Here is a 19,599-nt window from a genome sequence, read left to right on the forward strand (position 1 = left end):
AGAGTGTATGTATCGTCATTTGAAAATAGTTTCAGAGAGTAAAATATATACTATTAATCTACACAAAAGTAATTTTTCAGTGGACAAAGATGTATTAGTAAAGAAAAAGATCTTTACATGAGCATACACATTTTGGAAAGCATGGATCTGAGTAAATCTTTATTTGGGGTGGCAAAAAATTAAAAATCATATACCCTGTTTTGATAGGCAGCACATTTCCAATCTTTGCTCAGGAGAATATCCATAAAGATGGTATGCTTCTTGTAGCGCACTTATATACCACTTCTTCTTTTTATTTTCACATTTTCCTGGCTACAGAAACATAGAAAAATATGATTCATTGTAAATATATAATTGTGTTTGCATATACACTTGATTTAGCTGTTGAGCTGGACCCAAATCTAATTAAAGCATTATACAATATATTATTTAGGTTCTGATATCTGATTATTATTGTATTATTATTTTAGAATACAGCAAAGTTGTAGAAATTTTGCATGTTAATAGCCAAAAGGGTCATATTCTTGATTCAAGATATTTGAATATGATTCACATAAAACTTAGAAAGTTATAAAAATTAAGGCTACAAATATAACAAAGTAGTCAATGTTAACACATTTATTAGAATAATGTTGATTCCCTCTTAAGTAATATAGCAATGATGCTGAAGTGGCAAAAATTGAAAAGCTAAGTTTCTTATTGTAAGAAAATTAATTCAATTCACATCTAGTTTTGGTGTTATGGAAGACACTTGACATATTCATACAAGTTCCTTAAACTTTCTGTGCCTCAAATTCTTCATCTATAAAATGTGGATAGCTGTACATACATCAAAAGGTCTCATGAATATTCAATGAAATAATAGATGACAGTTTAGTAGAGTAGGAAGCACTCAATAAATGTTATTCTACTTGAATACAGAACTTTTCTCTAAATGTTTATTTAGTTTTGTCAAAAATGTATTTAGAAAAGAAAAACAACTGAAGACTCTCTAGGTAAAAAATGACTATAAGAATTACTTGGGCTCTTCTCAAATTCCACTTTATTCTTGGAGTCTCCAAATTAATATTTACTATCTAGTTCTCATTACACTTAATATTTTCATTTAATTATTTACTACATTCTGAATCATATTATAGTTAATTTGCATTCAGGACTATCTCCTCCCATAAAATGAAAGATCCTTGAAGACAGAAGCAATACATAATATTTCATTTTTGTATTCTCCACAGTACCCATTTGCCTAATCTCTCTGCATATTATAAAAGCATTCAGAAATTGGTTCTTAAATTGCATGTGGTCCTGGACATTGATTTATTTGGTCTAAAAGCAGCGAAGCAATATAATCAAATAAAAATCTACTTTGTACACAGAATCTTTAAATTTCATTCTTTAAGTTATTTCACATGAAAAATATGAAAAGTAGAGATATACAATTCAATAAACATTAGAAAATTTACACTAAATTAAAGATATCTTAGCTAGTATTTGCCTTAAGACATTTCTGCAACTCAAATGCTGTAAGAATGCTAAGAAGTTATAGAGAAAAATCACCAAAAATCTGATATAGCACTAAACAACTGAAGGTAAAGAAATTTCTTGAGAAAAATCAATGCAATATGTAGTTACAGTGAAGTTTGCTAAGTTTGGGTAACTGAAGAGCTTTTTGGAAAACCTGAGGGTCTTTAAGAATTTATCAGTAAGTATGTGCCACCTAGTGGTAAAACAATTAAACATTTAAACTCAAAAAGTTGACTCAGAATTGCGAATTCCAGAATTAGTCTCAGTTTATGGATTGCATTTTCCACGAGTTTGATTTTTAATTGAAGAAGTGATAGGTGCACATTCTAAACGTATAGAAGGTACCAATTATTTCCAGTTTCTTTCAGTCTTCCAGTGATACTGTAAGCAATGGGCATCACTGGCCAAGCTGTCCTCAGCTTTTGTAGTTTTAAAGATCTATGCCTTTCACTTAGACTTGACCATACCTAATAAATTTAGAACTTCCATCTTATCTCCCACCCCAAAACAAAACACAGACAAGTTTTTAAATACATTCGTTTAATAAGGACATTTTCAAGGTAACTAGCAAATTTTCAAGGAGCTAAAAACTTATGAAGTCAAGAATTAAGATCAATGACTTCAGATGAGACTATAGAAAGGGCTGGGCACCTTCATATTCCAGTTATCAAGTCCTTCATTCTTTTTGCAATCATCAAGGAAAGAGAAGGAAGATAAATAGTCTAAAAATTTGTGTGAATTTATGAAAGTAAATAATACTTGACAGATGTATTCTTAATAGATGAACAGCATGCAAATATTTGGAGTAAGCATGAGGTTGGAGACTAAACAAATGGTTAGACAGGGGAAGATAGTGCTCTATGTCTGAGAAAATTCCTGGCCGTGTCCAAAACTGAAAAGTTTGTAAATTACTGTCCTATATGGTCTTGTTTCAATCAAGTGTTATTGGCTGACAGAAGGCCTTAATATCATTTTTACATTTCCCAGGATTTGAGGAAGAAGCTGAATGACACTTCTCAGTAACTTTCGACTTACTGAATAAGGTTTGTGTTATCACCATACACTAATATGGAGTGTCCAGTTCAAGGAAAAGAATACATATGTGTTTGTCCACCAGTAAAGCCAGTGGAGAGAAATCTGTAATCTGGCAGAAATTCATGTCTTCTGTTGCTTTGTATTTTTTAAATAACTTTTTAATATGTTTTTTACTGATTTTAGAGAGAAGGGAAGGGAGAAATACCAATTGGCTTCATTCTACATACTCCACAATCCAGGCATGTGTCCTGACCAAAAATCGAACTGGCTACCTTTTGGTGCATGGGATGACGCTCATCCAACTGCAACTGAGCCACACTGGCCAGGGCCTGCTGCTTTGTATGTTAAGATTGCTTCTCTACATGAGAATTAATCAAGATATAATAGCCTGACATTATAGCAGGATAAATTTTACTCCGCAAACTTGAATGTGTACGCAATGTCACAATATCTTATTTTTGCTAAGTTGAATGAGAAAGCCCTAATCCAAAAAGGATGATTGATATTAGTCATTTTTGGAGCCATCCCTTACTTTCCCCAGGTTCACATAAATTGGAAAAAAAATGTGGTGAATGAAGAGTGAGGACAGATCATTACTTTGCAACCTACAGTGGTTACATGAATAACATCTTTGTTCAGGTCCCTTGAAGTCAGGCAGTCTAACAGCTTCTGGACAAAAGAATCTTTAAAGAGGCTGGGAACCATGATGGCATGGGTTCAATCTCCCTGAGTGCACCAGACTGCCATCCTTCTCTGAGGTCCTGCTACTACCCAGGGCACTGACAGACTTTTATCCTCTTCCAAGTCTGACAGAATCTCTTCTCTGCTGTGCTGCTCCTGCCTGTCCCTCTCAGAAGCACTGGCCTCTCATTCCCAGTCCACCTTTCCCATCCTCAAGGAACTCAGGTCAAGAATACAGACAAGCTCTGCTTTTGGTCCCCACAACAAAACTCCCAGGAGACATGGGAATACTAGGGGCCTGACCACTTTCTGGAATAAGTGAAAGGGATAAATACAATCAAAACAAATTATTAACCAACCACTGGTATTTGATTGGTAGGGCAGGATTTCCTAGCTAAGGGACTTTGAAGATTAGAATAATAGGCAGGTGGTAGTCTTTCCACCCCTTGGCACCCTACTCCTTTATTCTATCTATTGCTTTTTCTTAATTTTTCCTCATAACACTCAGCAACAACCAGCATACCATAACTTTATTTACTTAGCTTGTTTACTATTTCTCATCCCACCAATTTAAATTTCATAAGGGCATTTAAATTTTGTCTGTTTTGTTCACTTCTGAGCCCAGAAGAGTCACAAATAATAGGAGCTCAGTAAATATTTATTGGGTATTACAAGTAGGCTTTTTTTTCCCCCAGGGTAAAAACCCAGTCAGGAAATTGGTGATGAAAGTGAGTTGTTGCACCCTGGCCAGGTGGCTCAGTTGGTTGGAGTGTCATCCTGTACACCAAAAGGTTGTGGGTTCAGATCCTGGTCAGGGCACATACCTAGATTGAGGTTTGACTCCCAGTCAGGTGCTTATGGGAAGCAACTAATTGGTATTTCTCTCACATTGATGTTTCTCTCTCTCTCAAATCAAAAAACTATATCCTCGAGTGAGGATTAAAAAAAAGGGAAAGGTTGCTACATTTTAATCCTGAATTATGTGAATATGCCTAGGAATCTAAAAGAAAATTTTATTAACATGGTGACTACCTGGCCTTATGAATGATATGACGATACCAGAGGCCCGGTGCAGAAATTCGTGCACCAGCGGGGTCCCTTGGCCTGGCCTGCAGGATCGGACCGAAACCGGCTCTCTGACATCCTCTGAGAGGTCTCGGATTGCGAGAGGGTGCAGGCCAGGCTGAGGGACCCCACCAGTACACAATCGGGGCTGGGGAGGGACGTGGGAGGTGGGCCAGCCAGGGAGGGACCGCAAGAGGGCTCCAGGATGTGTCCGGTCCATCTTGCTCAGTCCCGATCGGCCAGACCCCAGCAGCAAGGTAACCTACCGGTCGGAGCATCTGCCCCCTGGTGGTCAGTGTATATCATAGCAACTGGTAGACCAGTCGACTGTTGCCCCCTGGTGGTCAGTGCACATCATAACGAGCAGTTGAGCAGCCTTAGCATATCATTAGCATATTACGCTTTGGTTGAATGGATGACTAGACACTTAGCATATTAGGCTTTTATTATTAAGGACTAGCGTTCCCGTTGCAGGAAAAATCCTGCAATAGGGTTTCCTGCTGCACTCTACCCCGCCCTACCTGCTCTCCTCCCTTGTCCCCCGCCCCGCGTTCTCCGCCAGCCCCCCTGCTTTTCTAACTTCTCTGCCAGCCCACTCTCCTTCCTTCTCCCCTGGCCCCGCCTCTGCTCCTCCCTTCTCCCCCGGCCCGCCTTCTCTGCCAGCCCGCCTGCTTTTCCCTTCTCCCCCGGCCCCGCCTCCGCTCCTCCCTTCTCCCCCGGCCCGCCTTCTCCGCCAGCCCGCTCTCCTTCCTTCTCCCCCGGCCCCGCCTCCGCTCCTCCCTTCTCCTCTGGCCCCGCCTCCGCCCCTCCCTTCTCCCCCGGCCCCGCCTCTGCTCCTCCCTTCTCCCCTGGCCCCGCCCCTTCTCCCCCGGCCCTGCCTGCTCAACTTCCTTCTCCCCTGGCCCCGCCTCCGCCCCTCCCTTCTCCTCCCCCCGGCTTGCTTGCTTCTCTGCAGCTTTGCTCCCTTCTGCAGCTCTTGGCTTCTTTCTACGCTGTCTTGATATGCAAATTAGCCACCATCTTTGTTGGGATAATTTGCATATTCGTCCTGATTGGCTGGTGGGCGTGGCTTGGCTGATGGGCGTGGCGAAGGTGCGGTCAATTTGCATATTTGTCTATTATTAGATAGGATTACTCCTAAAATAATATAGCCCTTCATTTTGTGTACAGAATTCAGATCTATAAAGTGTTTCATGGACCACTGATTTATTCTATTACATTGGATCATATAAAAAATGTGTATTTAACTTCAAATACTTCAAACAGTATATAAAAAATAGTACCGTATTTTAAAATAAATCAATCAAATGTTTCTTTATCTGCCCTAATTGGGGTATGGCAGAGCCTCACTACAATCCTGTTGGTACAATGATAGGGTCTACAATCCAAAATTTTAATTCGAATTTTTGTTATATCAATATTAAAGTTAACTGCAAAATCAGTACTTACAATTTAGGAAATTTTTCTTTTAGACACAATGTTGAGCATATGATAAAAATCTGGAAAACCAGAATCATAAGCACTTAGCCTGCTTTATTGGCTTCATAAATTCACTGAAATGACTTCAAATATTGACCATTACTTTAAGTTACTTCTTAGATAATATGTCTCTTAAAATATGGAGATATAAGTCACAGATTTCATAATCTAAAGAAGTATAAAATAATTTTCCTTTGGAATGCACCCCCCCTAAATGAGGATGGGCACCACTGCCTTTTATAAAGTGCTCTGCCTGGTGATTTATGTCAATTGCTGCTACTTAGACATTCAAACTTGCAGTGTAGCTCACTGACTAACCATGTATTGCCCTGATGCATCGTTCTATTTACTATCATGCCAAAGCTATCGCTCTTCTCCTCTGTTGAGCAGATCGTTTTCACTTAAAGCAACTCAGTAGAAAGTTAATCACAAGGATATCTTGTCTTCCTTAAATTGGATTTCTGCAACAGCAACTGGTAATCTAGACAGTAAGAGCACTCCTGTTCCTTTGATGCCAACTAGAAGATAGTCACATCACACCTATGTGCACCACACATTCCTTGGCTTCCTAATATCTACCTCCCTCTCATCTGTCACCTTTAACATAAATTCACATAATCTTCAATAATCAACTCTGGAATATTTACACAGCTTACTCAAATTATTGAACACCTGAAGCAAACACTGCTTTCAAAGATGCATTTTTTACCCTGTTTAAGTTTCCTTAGACATAAATAGGAATATTTGCTTACTCTGAGTCAGCAAGATTTTAAGATCAAAATAACTTTTGTGCCCCATCCCACACCACTACAAAGTATGAACAGGTTAACCTGACCCCCCCCCAAAAAAAAAAAAAAAAGAGTACTAGCTCTATTTAGTCTGATCTTTTTAATCAGTCTGAGACATATGCCAAGAATGCAATGAGTGTCAGGGGAGAAATTAGGCAAAAAAGAAAGAATAAAGAAAATTGAAAGTTAAATCTTTACAGTGTGATTCCATTACTTGGCTTAAAATACTGGGATTTTATATTCAAATTCTATACAAAAATTACCAATACAGGAACTGAGTACTCCCCGTAACACTGGATGAGAGGAGAAATAGGAAGTCAAGCCGTTTATGATAAAAATAACCTCAATGGACAAATCAAAAAAAATCACAGTATACACAAAAATAAAGTCAAAATGGATAAAGGACTTAAACGTAAGACTGGAAATCATAAAAATCTTAGAGGAATCCACAGGCAGCAAAATCTCAGACATATGCCGAAGCAATATCTTCACTGATACAGATCCTAGGGCAATGGAAACTAAAGAGAAAATAAACAAATGGGGCTACATCAAATAAAAAGCTTCTGCACAGCAAAAGAAACCATCAACAAAACAACATGAAAGCCCACAGCATAGGAGAACATATTTGCCAATGTTATCTCCGATAAGGGTTTAATCTCCAACATTTACAGGGAACTCATACAACTTAACAAAAGGAATATAAACAACCCAATCAAAAAATGGGCAACGGACCTAAATAGATACTTTTCGAAAGATGACATACAGAAGGCCAAGAGACATATGAAAACATGCTCAAAGTCACTAATCATCCAAGAGATGCAAATCAAAATGACTATGAGGTACCATCTCACCCCTGTCAGAATGACTATCATCAACAAACGACAAGTGCTGGCGAGGATGTGAAATAAAAGGAACCCTCGTGCACTGCTGGTGGGAATGCAGATTGGTGCAGTCACTGTGGAGAACAGTATGGAGTTTCCTCAAAAAACTAAAAATGGAACTCCCATTTGACCCAGTGATCCCATTTCTAGGAATATATCCCAAGAAACTAGAAACACCATCAGAAAGGATATATGCACCCCTATGTTCATAGCAGCACAATTTACCATAGCTAAGATTTGGAAACATCCTAAGTGCCCATCAGCAGATGAGCGGATTAAAAAACGGTGGTACATCTACACAATGGAATACTACGCTGCTGTAAAAAGGAAGGAACTCCTACCATTTGCAACAGCATGGATGGAACTGGAGAGCATTATGCTAAGCAAAATAAGTCACAGAAAGATAAATATCACATGATCTCACTCATTTGTGGAATATAATAAACAACATAAATTGATGAACAAAAACAGATCCAGAGACAGAGAAGCATCCATCAGACTGTCAAACCTCAGACGGAAGGTAGGGGAGAGTGGGGGTAAAGGGGTGAGATTACCCAAAGGACTTGTATGCATGCATATAAGCATAACCAATGGACATAGACACCAGGGGGGTGAGGGCATGAGCGGGGGAGTGGGGAGACATGGGGGGCATAAGGACACATATGTAATACATTAATCAATAAAGAAAAAAATGATTTTTTAAAAATCACAGGCTACATATATTTACTAAATATTTTAAATATCTAAGCTCTTTAAAAAGTCGGAATTGACCTAAAGGATGTTCTTTGATCTAAAGGATTTTAAGCAACAACAAATGAGGATATTAAGACCTGAACCTAAAAGAAAGTTAACATACTTGACTGCTATTTTCTACTCCGCATTTGCTCATTTTTCATGGAATATGAGTTCATGAGAAAACAATGGTTGTATTTATTACAGACAGATGCTCAGATAATGTTTAAAGATAGAAACATGGAGCAGGTGGAAGATCTAGAAGAAAGGGATGGTTAGATATGTGACACAAAATCAGTACATATTCTGTGAGATAAACAAAATGGTAAGTGATTCTGAAATTTAATTTGTTATTTTAATAAAATGTATTTAGGTTTTAGGGATATGGGTTTTGCCTGAGTCATGGACTGGTTTTGACCCTTGGCTAAAAGATACTTAAAAGCAAAGCAAAGCAAAAATGGTGGGGGAATTAAAGAAAATGAAATGAAAAAGAAGTTTATATATCAATTGTGCACTCATCTGATTATGAGTTTTGGACTTCACCATTCCCTAATGGAAGAATGTACCAAAAAGTTACACTACAACTCTTTACTTAAGAACCCCAATATAAAAGGCCCATTACAGACTTACTTATGAGGGGTATGACTCTGAAGGCAATTTAATAAGCCTTGTATTTTGGCTTAAAAACAATGATCTGACTCTGGTTTCTCTAACAGAAAATAAGCACTTCCAGAAAACTGAGAAAGCTACACATTGGAATTTCTTAGAAAAGATGACTGCTATTCCACTGAGGAGTCAATATGAGAAACCTAGTTGATACTTAATTGATTTTTCATGCATTTGGTGATGTGAAAGGTAGCCACCTGTTCCATCCTTTATAAATGGAATAAAGTTGGTAATTTATTTGGATTTGGACTTTTAACTTCAGTAGAAGCTCACAGCTATCTAAATTTATAAGAGATGAAGGTGGGAGATGACAGAGGTGAATTCAAAACTTTACTTGAAACACCAAAGTCAGCATATATAAATGTGAGTGAATCAAAAAGCAGAATAGAGATGGGGGAAAAGTGGTTTCATTCAGTTGCAAAGGACCTGAAAGATAATATTTTCTATTCTCCTTCCAAATTCCATCAAACAAATCCAAAGTATTCTTGGGGCATTGCTGATATTGAGGACTATTCATTCATTCACCAAGAAGTTAGATTCAGAAGGTTCTAAATTATCTCCTGCTTTCAAAAGTTCTTAGCACTTCCATTTACCTTAAACTAGAAAAGCATTACAGCAATGGACTCTTTCTTTCAGCCATGTACTGAAGAATCAAAGGATAAGACAGATGATCAGTCTATTTCGCTCAATTTCTGGGAGCATCATGTTGGTTGGTTTTAAAAATTCCCACTAAAATCATGTCATTTGGACATATGATCTTAATCAAAAGAAAAAATATTACTCTCCACCTTTTCATTCTTGTATATTTTTGGTGGTCCCTTCTACACATACTGGTTTCTAGGGGAAAAAATTAATTATTTAGCTATGTATTTCACCTATATTCCCATTGTAAAATATCAACTAATGTTTATTAAGAGCCTACTAGGTGACAAGCACTGTGCTAAATGTTTTATATATACTATCTCAGTTAACCCCTACAACTTTATGAGACAGGTACTCTTTTTTTTTTAAAATATATTTTATTGATTTTTTTTTTTTTTTTTTTTTTTTTTTTTTTACAGAGAGGAAGAGAAAGGGATAGAGAGTTAGAAACATCGATGAGAGAGAAACATCGATCAGCTGCCTCTTGCACACCCCCTACTGAGGATGTGCCCGCAACCAAGGTACATGCCCTCGACCAGAATCAAACCCGGGACCTTTCAGTCCGCAGGCCGACGCTCTATCCACTGAACCAAACCGGTTTCGGCGACAGGTACTCTTATAACCTCCATTTTAATATGAGGAGTGTGGGATTTGCCAAGTATAAGTGACCTACCTGAGTTCAAACATCTAGTAAATAGTACAGCTAATCTTCAAACCCAAAGAACCTGGCTCTAGAGACTGCCTTTTTAACCTCTTCGACAACTTCATTCTTTTCCTAATATACATTACTACAAACATTTCCTTGGCAGATTAGATTATTCACAAATAGGTCGCAGTTATAGAAACATGTTCTAATTTCCCTAACCTTTCTCCAGGCCAAAAACTAAAGGATGCTTGGAAAACAGAAAGTCTTAAACTAATAGCAAATTATAGAAAATTTTACATCAAATATAGAATTCATATGACAAAAAATTTTGAGAGTTTGGTAGCTCTACAGATTTGGCTGCAAATGTGGTTTTCCACTGAATGAGCTTAATAGATTTGTATCCAGTTTCACTCCATTACTCTAAGAGCAAAATGCTGCCTGATAATCTAGTCTACAAACTAATGGGCTAATCCTTATTACATACTACATTCTTAGTATCTGAATCTTAATGAATATTAGAAGCAAAACACTTGCTTGAATAGATGTTACTCCAGATGCACTTGTGTAATGACTAATACTGCATATATAATTTGAAAAGTCAAGAGTTCTGCTTAAGCAAGTCTACCCAAGACTGTCATTCAACATGAGTATCTACATATATAAAAGGCTAATATTCTAAGCATCTGACCGTCTGACCAGGCACTATGACACGCACTGACCACCAGGGGGCAGACACTTAATGCTGGAGCTGCCCCCTGGTGGTCAGTGTGCTCCCACAGTGGGAGCCCCGCTCAACTGACTGGGATGAGCGACAGCGGCTCCTCCCTGGCTGCCTGCCGCTTCGCACACTACTATCCCTCAGGGGATGTTGGATGCTGGTTTCAGCCCAATCCCCACAGGCCACGCCGATGGACCTCTAGTATAGAGGCCTCTAGTATAGAGATAACTCCAATAAAACTCTGATGCTTCATGATGTGAAAACTTAGTCAGTAGAGTAGTTCTCTCTGTCTCTGGACTGTACATCAGATCTGAGGAACTTAAAAATGCTGAGGCCTGACCCTACTCTAATACATTCTGATTTAATCAATCCAGTAGAGTAGAACCCTGGCATTGCTGTATTTTTGTTGTGTGGTGGCATTGTTACTGTTTTGTAAAGCTCTCTAATGCACATCCAGGCTTAAGAAATGCTAAACTCGTAGTCTATCAAGTAGTAGTCTATCACATGGTAGTCTATCAAGCTAAAAAATAAATTTGCAAATAATGAGTTCTGCAGACATGTACCTACTAAATATAGGAGAAAGATTTGTGCCAATGGGGAAAGAATTTTATTCCATGCATTGACTCTTTTTTAAAAAAAAATCTCTTTTTTTGCATTGACTCTTAAAATATATATATAGCCATCTAGCCCTAGACAGTTTTGTTCAGTGGATAGAGTGTCGGCCCGAGGACTGAAGGGTCTCAGGTTTGATTCCAGTCAAGAGCATGTACCTCAGTTACAGGCTCCAGCCTGGTCGTGGCACATGCCGGGAGGCAACCAATCGATGAGTCTCTCTCTGTCTCTCCCCTTTCCTTCCACTCTCTCTAAAAAATCAATGGAAAAATGTCCTTGGGTGAGGATTAACAACAACAAAAAATAGTCATCTATTACACATTCATGTCCATTTTATCTGAGTAATTATCAGAGTGATATATGTTTTAAATACTAACTTTCAAAAGAATCAAGGTTTCTTTAAAATGGAGGGGGAACTTCAGCTTTTTTTAGAGCTACTGATTTTATGGTAAATGAAAAAATAATGTATGAATAAACCAATATAAATTACAAATATGCAATCTAAATATTGCCTTCAACTTTCTTCTAAAGTACATTGCAGTGTATCTGTAAGTTTTATTTATTGGAGAAAACCCTACCATTTGTATAAATAGACAATAACAGAGTTCTTTTGCACTTTCAACAATAAAATTACTAATTCAGTGGTCCCATAAACATATCTACCAGGGGGAATTACCTATTTAAAAAAAGAATAGACAAACATGAAATAAAAGAGTTAAATTTTTTATAATCTAAAACTAAAAATATTCCATTTTCTTGTAAATACATGGAATGTCTTTCTAGAGGAGCTTATTTCTCTCCCTCCTTAACATACACTGCAAAATTGATATAGTCATATTTAGTGAAAAATTTGAAATATTATTTAATCACTTGTTAAACTAAGCTTATACAAATTAGGAGAAAATGATGTTGAAATAATGTATGAAGTAAGATTTAGACAGCTTAAGCCAGTAAGAGTCATATGTGCCTATCAGACACATATGTATCAGACAATGTGTATCTCTTCTCCACCACTTCTAGAAAAATCTTAAAGAAAGTCTACATTGTCTACTATATATTACTTTTTGTGTAAGTGATCTTTCTTATGGGGGAGGAGGTATGAATTTAATATCTGGATCACTGTGGTAAAGTACAGAGATAGCATCTGAGGATACAGGAGCTCCAGTTCAAAAAGGACAAAAGAAGATTAAACCCCTGGAAGTCTAGGTAATAGAACTACAGTTTGGAGTCAAGACTATCTCCAACTCCAGGGGACAGGGACATAAATCCCAGCTATCTGCAGGTAACACAGTTTGGAATGAATACTTTTCAACCAATTTCTCATACGTATCATTTTTTACCATTTTTCTTCCTTGGTTGTCTGTATTCCCTGAGTCAACCACCTTGCCTTGTGTTTCTTGAGTGGACTGGGGCAAGGAGGCTTCAGTCACGGGTTAATCTCCCCTCCCTGGCATGCTGAGATCTTAGGCAGCCAGGAGTGGGGAATCAGAGCACAGACATACAGTCTGGCATGTGCCAGCTCAACTGAAGTGAAAAGGAACTAAAATTTCAGACTTGAATGAAGAGACCCACAGAAGAAGGCACCCCAATTATACACACTGTAAGGGAACAAGTGAAAAAAAAAGGGGGGGGGCACAGATAAGAAAAAAAGAGTATAGGCCAAGAGCAGAGCCTGCAGGTAGGTACCCTGAATGACAGTAGAGGACAGAGCCTGCCCCAGAGCCTGTGCTCCACCCAGAGCACCTGGCTAGTTGGGAAAGGGGGAAGGAAGAGCAGAAACAAACACTTTACTCTGCTCTCAGCCTTTCATTCATTTAAGCAGCCTTGAATTCCTGATCTTTGCAAGACTTTCTAAGTTTGCTTTAATGCTTTCATTAGGCTAAAAAGTAATGTCTACTGATTCTTGTGTTTGGCTTTGTTTTGCATCAGATTTTTTTCCTTGTCCCAGGGATTAATGGTATGCTCACTGATACTAAACGACTCAAATTAATCATGACAGGAGTCAAATCCTACAAGTACTACTAGTTCTGACAATTTTAAAATACACTTTGATTTTTTTAAACTTATATTTACATATAATTTCTTAAGAGTGTCCCACTCGCCCTAGTCAGTTTGGCTCAATGGATAGAACGTCAGCCTGTGGACTGAAGGGTCCCAGGTTCGATTCCGGTCAGGGGCACATGCCTAGGTTGCAGGCTCAGTCTCCAGTAGGGGATAGTGCAGGAGGCAGCTGATCAATGATTCTCTCTCATCATTGATTTTTTTTAATCTCTCTATCCCTCTCCCTTCCTCTCTAAAATCAATAAAAATGTATATTTTTTAAAAAGTGTCCCACTCTTTAGCATATTATCAAATATCTAAGTTTCTAAGGTCTGCTTCATGAGAAGCGAGGCTTCCCCATCATTCAGAAAAGGGGAGAGGGCAGAGAAGGGAGAACACTCCTTCCTGTTTTCGGTGACTGTCAGTAGAAGTACCCAGGCATACATCCAAGAAGTCAGAGTCCAGAGGTGCTCACATTAAGATGACTGGTTCACAACTACTGTGACATGAATATAAGCGATGTTATTCCACACTGAAATAAAACAGCCTTTCCTTCCGGCTGTTTTCAAGCTGAAATGGGCAAATATACTGCTTATGCCAAAGACAGAGTAAAAGCCCATTTTAAAGTACTTCAAATCTCCACAGATTTACTTATAGTGTGGATTAAAGGGCACGCCTTAAATGTACATACACTCATCTGTATATTTGAATAATAAGCTTCTCATTAAAAAGTAGACACTATCCAAACTGAGGAAAAGAAATCCACATTTCTGACATCTACTATTCCATCAGATTTCTTATGAAAGCATGATTTGCAGATGAAAAGTTTTAATATTAAAATACAGATAGCTGAGCTAATTTATAATAATTACACCAAATCCATGGAAACAGGTCCAGTTTACCTATTCTCATCAACCTGAGAGTCCAGTCTATTCATTAATTGTACTGTGTGATTTAAAGTTTAAAAGGAATCAAAGATATACAGATAGAGTTAGTATAATGAAATATTCCATTTGAAATTTGAAAATCTGGCTGTATTCCATAATTAATTTTCCCTGTTAGCTAAAACTTAGTTTTCTCAAAAGAACTGAAATTTTCCAAATAATCTTAAAATTATTTCAAAACACAATTATGTGAAGTCCTCAGTTAATTTATACTATATTTCTATTAGAAAAATAAAATTTTAAAGTACCCCATAACTATTTTTATATCCATACTTCCTTTGAAAAACTGTTTTAAAAATAAAAATATGAGTTTAAAACAAAGAGTATATACTATTTGTTTATATATATATAAAAGTTAATCATTAAGTATCTTTTAAGATCTGAGACAAAAATGGCAATAATTAAAAACAAGTTCAAGAAGAATAAAGTTTTGATGTTATTCTACTTACCTTTAATGTGATACTATAATGTCCAACAAATGTTGCATTTATCCACGATGTTGAATGGGGATCACCCAGGAATTCTATGTGATACTGTTCAACATTTCCATCCAGGTCATAGGTCACATATTTACCTTTAAAAGGATCAGGGCAAAGTATCCCTGGCCAACTTTCAAAGAAAATTATTTTTAATTATTTTGATGCTTTTAAAAAGGCAGTCATCAATATATCTATCACAGTCGTATATAAAACTTTCTTCTTTGAATTTAATAAATTATTAAATAAACTTTAACATATTCACATTTTAAAAATAGGATATTCATTTCATACAAGTAATCAGTTGTGCCTTTACAGATATAGAAAGCTTTGAAATAGTGACACATTTAAGATATACATGAGATATGAGAAAGAATTATAAGACAAAGGAATGATCTCCAGGGTCTGTAAGAGACACTTAGGTATTGCTAAGAGGAAAAAAGATTAATCAGAAACATGACAGGACTGAATCAACTGTAACCAATCAGAATGACTAAGTACTAAAATGTTAACCCATTGACAGGGCTTCTGAGGGGGTAGGAGCGTTGGCATTTCCTGAGCCAGGGCTGCCAAAAGGGTACTGTTAGCTCAGGCTGTGCTAACTCTGGAGATTGTAACTTCTGTTGGACAAGCAGAAGTAAGTTCAGCAGTCAATATTGTCCCTCTCTCCCCGCCCCCATCTGCTCCATTTACAAGTGACCCCATTGCTAAAAATCCTCAGTGCAACAAATAAAATTTATCCTTTACTAAAAATAAATCTTTAGGGTGTTTTTTTTTTAAATAACATAAACCTCTAGAAATTCCTTGGTATGTTTTATTTTTTCATTTGGCAATTAAGTTGTAACTAGTTTACCAATCTCTCTAGACTCTGACCTAATACTCTTCAGAAAATAAAGCAGGAAAAAAGGTACGAAATAAGGTCAGGAAGCTGTGACTAAATAATGTACAATAGAAATCTGAAGTTTATAGCTCATGATCCAAAATATACATATCTAATATACCCAGACATTCAAAGATCTGTACAACTGTCAAGTTCTATTTCAGTTTGCAGCACTATAGAGTAAAAAGATAACAAGGTTCAAATCAGGAGACCCAGGCTCTAGTTCTGCCTTCTTCCAAACAAGAGGCCTGCAGCAGGTAATGAGGCCTCACTGTAACTCTGTTTCCTCACTGTGCAGTTACAAAATTGAAACAAACATGTGTTTTACACATTTTAGTTTTTAGGCAAATTAAAATATTTTGAAGTATCATCATTATATACTGAATTGTGTACAATTCAATTTATATGTTGAAGTCCTAACCCCCAATACCTCAGAATGAGATTGTGTTTGGAAATAACATCTTTAAGGAAGTAACTAAATTAAAAGGTGGGCCCTAATCCAATATGAGGGAGGACCATGTGAAGCCATAAACCCATCTACAAGCCAAGGAGAGAGCCTCAGAAGAAATTAACCTTGTTGACACCTTGATCTCAGACTTTTAGTCTCCAGAATTGTGAGAGAATAATTTTTTGTTATTTTTAAGCCACCCAGTCTGTAACACTTTGCTATGGGAGCCCTAGGAAACGAATACAACCATATACTGTATAGTTAAGATAACTGGTACCATTGAGAAGTAGAAGGAATAATACAAAAATATTTTTTGCCTCATTTCAATAATTATTTTAAAGCTAAATAAATCAAATAGATCAGTTTAAAATCTAAAGGATGCATACAAATCATGCTGCAAAGAATCTGAAATCACAAAAATACAAAATCCATATATTGTTTGGATTTGGGGACTGTAGATTATTAATGTCCTACTAAATTATCAATTGATATTAAAGTTATGAAGTCATAAATATAGAAATATATCTACCATAGCCAACTATAAAAAAGTTTCACAGATTATAGATTAATGAAAAGAGTTTATGCTTAGTATTATTAAGGTAAAAACACTTGATCCCAGGAAGCTGATACTAGTAAGTCCCGAGAAGAACTGCAAGGAGGTGGTGACTAGGTGGTGACTTAGGTGTACCAGTCATCAGGGATGGTGGAGTGTGAGAATGGAACAGCCAGCCACTGTTCCTGATGCTGAGCAGAGTCCTGTGGCTTTGGGCCTCTCTAAGGGTAAGGGAGGTAGAAGGCTGCCTAGGCCACCTTCCATCATGGAAGAAGCGGGGCTAGAGGATTACAGATTGAGTCACACTATCTGGAACCCAAACAAGCCTCATACTTTGGAAGAAAAGGAAACGATAATGGAAAGCAAATGGAGGTTCAGGACTTAAATGAAGACTGTCTGGTTATTATCAGGTTCACATAACAATATGTGAAAGCTCTTATTGGGCTGTGCTTAAGAGTAAAACTCGAGTTAATCTTTTAAAACTAAGTTGGAAATCCACTTTCTGAAGAAACCCACTCAAAAGAAGACTTCAATGGACAAACGACTAAGGATAAGTGGCAGCTGCAATGGAGACGCCCAACTTTCTGAACACCAAGGAACAAGTAGGTGCTTCAATCTAATTAACAGCTTTTTAAAAGAACCAAACTGATTGTTACATTATATTTGTTTAGACTTTTTGTAAAATATAAAGGGCTCATGTTTAATACTATTGATTTACACCTCACAGCAATTTTAAAAAGGATCATTGCCAAACAATAGCAAATTTATGCATAGCAACTACTCCATTCAGTGTCCGTCTCAGGATTTCTAACACTTAAGATATGAAAGAAAGAAATATTTTGCAATTATGTATAAGATGAGCTGCTATTTTTCTGACACAAATTCTGATAAAACTGTTTTTACATCAAACCTATTGGGCCCAAGAGTCTTCAATCTAAGTCACTACTCTATAAAATATAAATTAAAAAAGATGGCTAAAAATTATTGAAAGCCAACAAAAGAAAAAAAGCTTCTGTTCATTAAAAACATGTTATATTACAGAAAATATTACATGTTGATTCCGAGATGAATTATGTTAAGTACTGTCAAATGTCTAAATAACTCTGGCACTTTTGTATTTCTTCAGGCGGTGCAAAGGAATCATCTGACTCCTAGTCTGTATATCTCGGCTAACTCAGAATGTTCCTAACAGTAGGAAGAGCTGAGCAGAGGCAATAGATGTAGAAAACATGATTACTTCCCTGCAGCTGCTACATCTATCATCTTCTCTGACTTGCTGTGATTGAAAAAAAACTGATGTCCATTTTTGCCCTCACTCTGACTTCAATTTCAGTTCCAAAACTGTCAATGATGACAGCACATTGTGCACGTCTACTTCCCAATTTTTCACTTTCATATTGATGAGAAATTGTGAAGCTTAAAGGTGGAGAGGGAAAGCAAGAGTAGGCAGCCCAATGGAAGTGTATCAGAATTACAAGGGAAGTGTATGATCAATTTTAGAATCTGTGGGTGTAAAATGTACAAACAACAAGGTTAAAAAGGTATCTGGTTTTATAATCCCCTTGGGAGGGAAGGAGAACACTTTGGCAGAACAAGTGGTAAATTCAAGGGGAAGTGCAAATCCTATATAATAAAAGCCTAATATGCAAATTGTCCCCTCAACCGGGAGTTCAACCAGGAGTTTGTCCGCTCACTATGATGTGCACTGACCACCAGGGGGTGCTCGGAACATAGCGGGCGTCGGTGATGTGGTGCTGGCAGCAGGTGGCAGTGGAGGCACTGCCAACCCCAATGGGCTCCAACGAGAGCGGGATTGCGGCCGGATGGTGGAGCACGTAAGCAGGCAGCGCCAGGCTAAGGCGGTGCGAGCGGGGCCTGATCAGCCTGCCGACCACCCTGTAGATGGTGACCAGCAGCGGTGGTGGGGAGCAGGGCCGCCTCCTGGTTCCCAGGCACTGAGGGAGCCAGCGGGGCCTGATCGCCCTGCCGACTGCCCCACAGACAGTGACCAGTGGCGGCAGGGGGCAGGGCTGTGGCCGGGATCCCAGGCACTGAGGGAGCCAGGCAGGGGCCCGATGACTTGGGCGAGGGGAGCACATGAGGGCCCAGAGGTCAGCTGGGACCTGCCCTTCTATGCCAGACGCTCACACTTTGATCACCGACCAGGCCTAGGGACTGCATCCATGCACGAATTTCTGGCACCGGGCCTCTAGTATATTATGAAGAAACTGCTAGCTTACATGTTTCTTATCCAGGAAAGTGATCTTTAATATGATAGCTATTGCCCTCAATAGGAATTGAAGCTTAAGCATGTATTTATTTATTTCCAATGAGAAGAAGTACATGACTTATTTCTACTAGCAACTGTGGTTTGGATGTTTAAGAGGAGAGCAAATTTTACTTGGGCCTCATTCCTAATCCATGAGAAACAGAATAGATGAGCTGGAATCATCACTAACATTATATTTGCCAATAAATTTCTGGGCTGTGCCTAACTGCAGGGGTTGTTGGGGAGAAGAAATTTCCCATCCATACGCACACACGCACACGCGCACACACACACACACACACACTGAGTATATCAATCCATAGGCAAAAAATACAAATTAAGTAATAATTTGTTAATACTGAAAGGATCTAGTAGAAATCTCAATTTATAAATTTATATACTATATCTAAAAAGTGTCACTGGGTTGGTTTGTTAACCTAAAGACATATTTTATTACTAAACTGTTTTACTGCATTACATTAGGATGCAAATATATTTTCTATAAATTAATTTTCAGATTCAT

General features: G+C 37.8%; 1 protein-coding gene across 3 annotated transcripts in view; it reads right to left on the minus strand.

The window, feature by feature from the left end:
* The window catches only part of ZCWPW2 (zinc finger CW-type and PWWP domain containing 2), an 81,706-nt gene that overhangs the window by 38,697 nt on the left and 23,410 nt on the right, over positions 1 to 19,599 (minus strand). For all 3 annotated transcript variants that reach the window (XM_079794912.1, XM_079794913.1, XM_079794914.1), the window contains 2 exons: positions 14,900 to 15,059; positions 195 to 312 (listed from right to left, as the gene is read on the minus strand). In XM_079794912.1, coding sequence (XP_079651038.1) covers positions 195 to 312; positions 14,900 to 15,059 — 278 coding nt within the window. The remainder of the gene's footprint in view (positions 1 to 194; positions 313 to 14,899; positions 15,060 to 19,599) is intronic.

Source organism: Cnephaeus nilssonii, assembly GCF_951640355.1.
Source record: "Cnephaeus nilssonii genome assembly, chromosome: 17".
Classification (NCBI taxonomy): domain Eukaryota; kingdom Metazoa; phylum Chordata; class Mammalia; order Chiroptera; family Vespertilionidae; genus Cnephaeus; species Cnephaeus nilssonii.